General features: G+C 33.9%; 1 protein-coding gene and 1 pseudogene across 2 annotated transcripts in view; both read left to right on the top strand.

Annotated features, from left to right (window-relative positions):
• NDUFA5 (NADH:ubiquinone oxidoreductase subunit A5) overlaps positions 1-3,969 on the top strand; it is a 13,582-nt gene extending 9,613 nt beyond the window's left edge. The window contains exons 4-5 of one of the 2 annotated variants that reach the window (XM_023528886.1): positions 29-94; positions 3,055-3,969. In XM_023528886.1, coding sequence (XP_023384654.1) covers positions 29-94; positions 3,055-3,156 — 168 coding nt within the window. In that variant the 3' untranslated portion in view covers positions 3,157-3,969. The remainder of the gene's footprint in view (positions 1-28; positions 95-3,054) is intronic. The other variant, XM_011357172.2, reaches the window with a different exon arrangement.
• LOC111737976 lies at positions 2,404-2,516 on the top strand (annotated as a pseudogene).
• Positions 3,970-5,669: the final 1,700 nt, after the last annotated feature.

Genomic DNA, 5,669 nt, shown 5'->3' with positions numbered 1-5,669 from the left:
CTTTCTTTTTTTCCCCCTTAAATTATAGGAATCAGATGTTAAAAGATTAGAAGACCAACTTCAGAGTGGCCAAATAGAAGAGGCGATTCTTCAGGTAAAGAAAAAGTTGAATTTTTAGATGTTTGGCTTCAAATATTCAGAGGTACAATGTATAGAGGCACAAAAATGACATTCCAGAAAGAAAGGAAAACTCGGTTTCTTTGTATCAATTCATCAACTCTAAGAATCACATATGGAAAATATTTCTAATGCATATGTCAGTTAAATATCATTGATTATAATATGAATTTATGAGGCTTCTGTTGGCAGGTTTGATAGCCTTTGAATTTAATCATCATGTTCTTGTCAGCCTTAATATAGTTCAAATTGGTAACACAATATTACTGTTATTTGAAAAATTTTATCTTTTAGATACAAATACTTTTATGTTTTTGTATATAATTTCTAATTAAATTGGGGGAAATGATGCCCCCCCCTTTTTTTTTTTAGTTGTATATTCTTTTTTCTGAATTACTAGTAAGGTAAAACTTAAAATATGTTTTTAGTTTTCATGTTTTATTAACTATTAATATTTTACTCTTCATTTGTTTCAAGTGTTTTTCTTACAGATTTTCAATTGTTTTTAAAAATGAAAGGTATTAACCTTAAACTTTTGACCTATTGTCCTTACATTTTTTTCTTTTAGTCTGTTTTTTGCCTTTTGATTTCAATTGAATATCTTCTCCCATATATAGAGGTTTTTAAATTTTTTATTTAGTAAAATCACCTCCCCCTGCCCACTCTACCCCCCCGCCATGTCTTCTCCTTATATGGGTCTGATGAATATTTAATTCTGTTTCATTTAATTTTTACAGTTTTTCGTGTTGGTCTTCTTAAGTTTTCTTGCCTTTTATCGAAGGACACATGAAAGGAAATATTGTATAGTATTGGGAATTAGGGAGATAGTTCACCAACAGACATGTTATGCGAAAACATTTTTAGATGGCTCTGTTAAAGGAAGACTAAGAGGTGGGGAGATGGATAAAGAGGGGAGGGGATTAAGAGGTACAAACTGGTAATTAGAAAATATATAGTCATGGGGACGTATAGCATGGGGAATATAGTCAGTAGTATTACAATACCTGTGTGGTGTCAGATGGTACTGGATTTATCAGTGATCACTGTAAGTTATACAAATGTCTAATTGTGTTGTACATCTGAAACTAATATCATATGTCAACCATAATTGAAAAAGTAAAAATATAAATTAAAAAGAGGAATCGGGCATTCATACAGCTTTTAGCTTTTCAAAGGGCTATTTTCTTAGCCTTTCTATTCGTTCGACTATGGTACTAGATGTAGTGTTATAGGAACTTGCTGCAGACTTATTATTGTCCTCTTCCTACTTTTCTTTCTTTTCTACCTGTTTTTACTTTGATCGTGACTTGACTTTAGTTGATACATTAATTTATCATGCAATTATATAACTAAGATTTTATCATTGAAACAATCAATATAAAAATACTGAGATATTTTACATTATTTTTTATATTGTCTTTAAAACCTGGTGTATATTTTATACTTGCAGCACATCTGATTTCAAACTAGCTACATTTCAAGTGTAGGTAGTGGCTACCATCTTGGATAGTCCATTTCTAGAGGGATACTAAAAGAGAAATGAGGAAAAGACAGTGTGTTATAAGCCAAAGAAGAGGGAGGGAGTGGTCAACTGGGTCCAGCTTCTTAAAATAAAGCTGACTTCATGGTGTTCATGGTAGATACCCTCCCCTCATTGAACGATACCTTGTAGGCATCAAGAAAGCATCGACGGTCAAGAGATCCAGGCCAAGGGGCAGTCAGAGAGACAGCCACTATAAGGGCTATTTTAAATCAGTATTTATACAGTTTTCTCATGTCAGCATTAATAAGTACCTCTACTCCCAGATTTCCATTAATCTACTCTTTAACTTATTGTTTATGTTTAGATTGTTATTGCTAAACGTAAATTGGCTGTTTTGCACCACTGGCATAAATGAGGCATTGCCTTTTAATTTTATGATTATAGTTTCTCATAGAACCTAAGCATTTATTCTGTTTGAATTTCTTCCCTGACATCCTGACAAGTGTTCAACAGTGTCTAAGTTGGCCAGAGTTGTCATAGGTCTTTCTTTTTGTTCTAGAAGAAAAGTGAAATAAAAAGATACCTAAAATATATGTGTTAAATATGTTGTAAATCGTGTTTGAAAGGAAAAATTAAATGTAACATAATCCGATTAAGGAAACTAACTCAACCAAGAAATATTTTTTGTGCACCTATTATATTTTACATTACATGGAAAACTGTTTTATAAACTGTGGTTTTAAGGGACTGGGTCATGAAATCAGTAGGCGAGTTATAACTGGCACTAAAAAAATTACAGTAGAGTTTGTGCTACCCTGAACGTACCCGATCTCGTCTGATCTCGGAAGCTAAGCAGGGTCAGGCCTGGTTAGTACTTGGATTGGAGACCACCTAGGAATACCAGGTGCTGTAGGTGTTATATTAAAAAAAAAAAAAAAAATAATAATAATAATAATAATAATTACAATAGAAAATAGAGTATATCACAGCTATTAAAGGTAATGATATTTTTAGTTTTGTTTGAATTATATGTGTGTATTGTGGATCCCTTAGTAATTATTTTTTTTTTACTGTGGGCCATGCATGGTAAGATAAAGTTTGAAAGCTATTGACAGTAGATGAAGAGACATACTTCTGATCCTCAAAGAATTTGTAGTCTAATGGTGAAACACAATTAAGATCGAAAACTCACCAACTAAACTTTTGAACACACTAATAGTAAGTTTTAACCGAATAGAAGAAATCAAATGCTATCCTTTCTGAGTTGTGGAGATTGTGTAGCTGTGAGAATTAAGGTAATTTAATTAATAATGTTCAACATTTGATAGTAGAACAGCTTATTAGGTATTAATATGAAAGCAGTAGTTCTGTCTAGTTGTACTTCGGTTATTAGCCATGATAATATCTATTAAACAGTATAATCAAATGATATTTTTAAAACATTTTATTAACAGGCTGAAAATGAACTAAGTCTGGCGAGAAAAATGATACAGTGGAAGCCGTGGGAGCCTTTAGTGGAAGAGCCTCCTGCCAACCAGTGGAAATGGCCGATATAATCATCATTAAATGACTTGTGTGTTGACAGGAAGCTGATGTAATTAAATGTCCTATTATATCAAAAGTTTCCATATTATTTATATCTTATCAAGAAAACTGACATAGAACATATTTAGGAGACTTTTTAAAATTAGTAATTATGTAGTAGAGACTTATGATATCAGTTTTTAGTTTGTAAAGCATTTAAATTATTTCGAAGATTTTTTTTTTTTTAAATAGAAGTTGTTGGACAATTTGAAAGTTAATTGGAGAAATTTCTATAGATTTCAATGCAGAGGCCATGTTTGAAAGTTCAAATATTCTTAGTATCTTCATATCATTTAATTATTTTTAATTCCGATAAACCTAGAAAAGGTCTTTAATTATTGTTACTGCTTAAACAAATTTATAGGTCATTGTTTAAAATGAAGTAGTAACAGTAAAAACCATCAAATTAAAATTTATTGTATAGTTGAGGAAATTGGCTTGATATTTGAAAGATTTCTTATTTATAGTGGTAGTTGGAAAAACTTTTTCTTTTGTCTCATTTAAGGCAGTTGGCTCTCTAGCCCTTAGCCTTTAGTTTTCTTGATTAACCAAACTACATCAGGAAAGAGAATTTCTGTAAACGAAGAGATAAAAGTTCCTAAAGTTTATCTAGCAGACATCTTAGTCGTATAGTTATAACTTCAAAGCGGAATCACTAAATAGTCTTCACTGAGTTTCCAGTGTGAGTGCAGAAGGGTTAAACAAAGATAAGTGCTGTTTAAGCAAAGAAGCAGTTGACAAGCTTAAGGTTAAACAAAAATAAAATTACTTTTCGTGTGTCCTCACCTTTTCTTCCTAGCCTCTGTTATTTCTAAATACTCTGTTAAATTTGATATTTCTTAACTTCAAAGATAGTACTTTTGGGGGTGTGAGTTTGTGTGTGTGTGTGTTTGCTATTTCTTGTGGCAAAGTAGAATCTTAGAATTTTCAGAATGAGAAAAAAATTGTATTTTTCTTTTTCCAATATATTTTTTCTCTTGCAGAGTTGTAAATTGAATGCTAAATAAGTATTAACGAGGTGGGTTGAGTTACTTTTCAGCAGTCAGACTAAGGGAAACCTGTGGGGGAAGTGGGAAAGCATTAGAGGGAGAGTCAGAAGTCCAGGGGTTCTCATTCCCATGCTTCTAGTGCCATCACGAACTCAGTGACTAGGGGAGGCAAGTTAACCTCTCAGGATGGCTTATTTCCTTCTCTGTAAAAAGTAGAGTTTGTGATTTATAACTTCCTTTTCAGTTCTAAACATTTGTTTTAATATATAATACACAATTTAATATATAATACATCAGAATTAGTAAGAAAATAATATCCTAAAGCATGTTTGCATAGATGCTTTCAAGCTAATTTACTAACCAGCCTTTTTTTTTAGTTCTTTGGGCACATAAAAACAGAAAGCTGGCTTGATGTGCCTCTGTTATACTCTCAGCCCCACTTCTCCCATTGTTCTTGGGCATTGTATATATTTCACCAATGGAGCTCCTGTGGCTGTTAATAAAAGGGGACCTTATTGATGTCTGCATTAGAAATGCTAGTTGTGGAATAGTAACTGTTTCCGGCACAGGGGTCCTTGCCCCTCTTAGGAAATCAAGGAGTGGGTAAAACTTTTGCAGAGAGAAAAGTTTATTAAAGTGAAAAAAGTGAAAACTTGTACTAAGGGAGTCACTCCGAAAGAGAATGGATGTGGTTCCCCAGGAGTTGTATAGGCTCTTGGGGTTGGAGCCCACCCCTTACCCTTTCCTTTTTCTCTCCCAAAGTATGTTGAGGCTGGTCTTTCCCTGTACCAATATGCTGTATCCTGGGTAGCATGTCTCATTAGCATCTTAATCTCCACTTAGCGGGGAGTGCTTCTTACTATGATAATGAGGGAAAGTTGACTATAGGACACCTTTTTTAACTAATGCACATGCATGACTTTAGAAACTCCCTGGGCCTGCTTATCTCCTGCAACTATGGTTCTGTCTGCTCCATTGTTTCTGTAGGCTGGAGGATGTGGCTCAAGGGTTTCCCCAGCTGCAGGTTCTGGCAGGGTCTTAGTAATAATGTAATAATAATAATAATAGCTAATATTTGTTAATGTTTGCCAGGTACTGTTCTAAGTACTTGACTAATTTCACTCATTAAATCTGCACTACTAGTCTAAGAGGAAGATCCTGCAAATTATCTCCATTTTCCGGATAAGGAAACCAGAATTCAGTGAGTAGTGCTCCACTGCAATTGTGCGACGTGGAGATCCTGAGAAACTGAGGCAAAGAGATGGTATGATAACGTACCCAAGGTGACATAACTAGTAAGATGCGGAGCTACATTCTGAACCTAGAGAGACTTGCTCCAGAACTCTGACTCCTCCTAACCATTATATTTTTCCTTATGAATGCATATGATGCTGTCACTCCTGCATGTACTGTATGGGCTGCACCAAAAGATCCTAGACCCTGCTTTCTTGACTTTTTCTGTCAAAGTACCTATAAAGAACAAATGCGAACAGAGG

This window comes from Pteropus vampyrus, unplaced genomic scaffold (assembly GCF_000151845.1).
Source record: "Pteropus vampyrus isolate Shadow unplaced genomic scaffold, Pvam_2.0 Scaffold33, whole genome shotgun sequence".
NCBI classification, from domain to species: domain Eukaryota; kingdom Metazoa; phylum Chordata; class Mammalia; order Chiroptera; family Pteropodidae; genus Pteropus; species Pteropus vampyrus.
The sequence above is the reverse complement of the archived record's forward strand: the minus strand, read 5'-3'. Positions and strand labels throughout refer to the sequence as shown.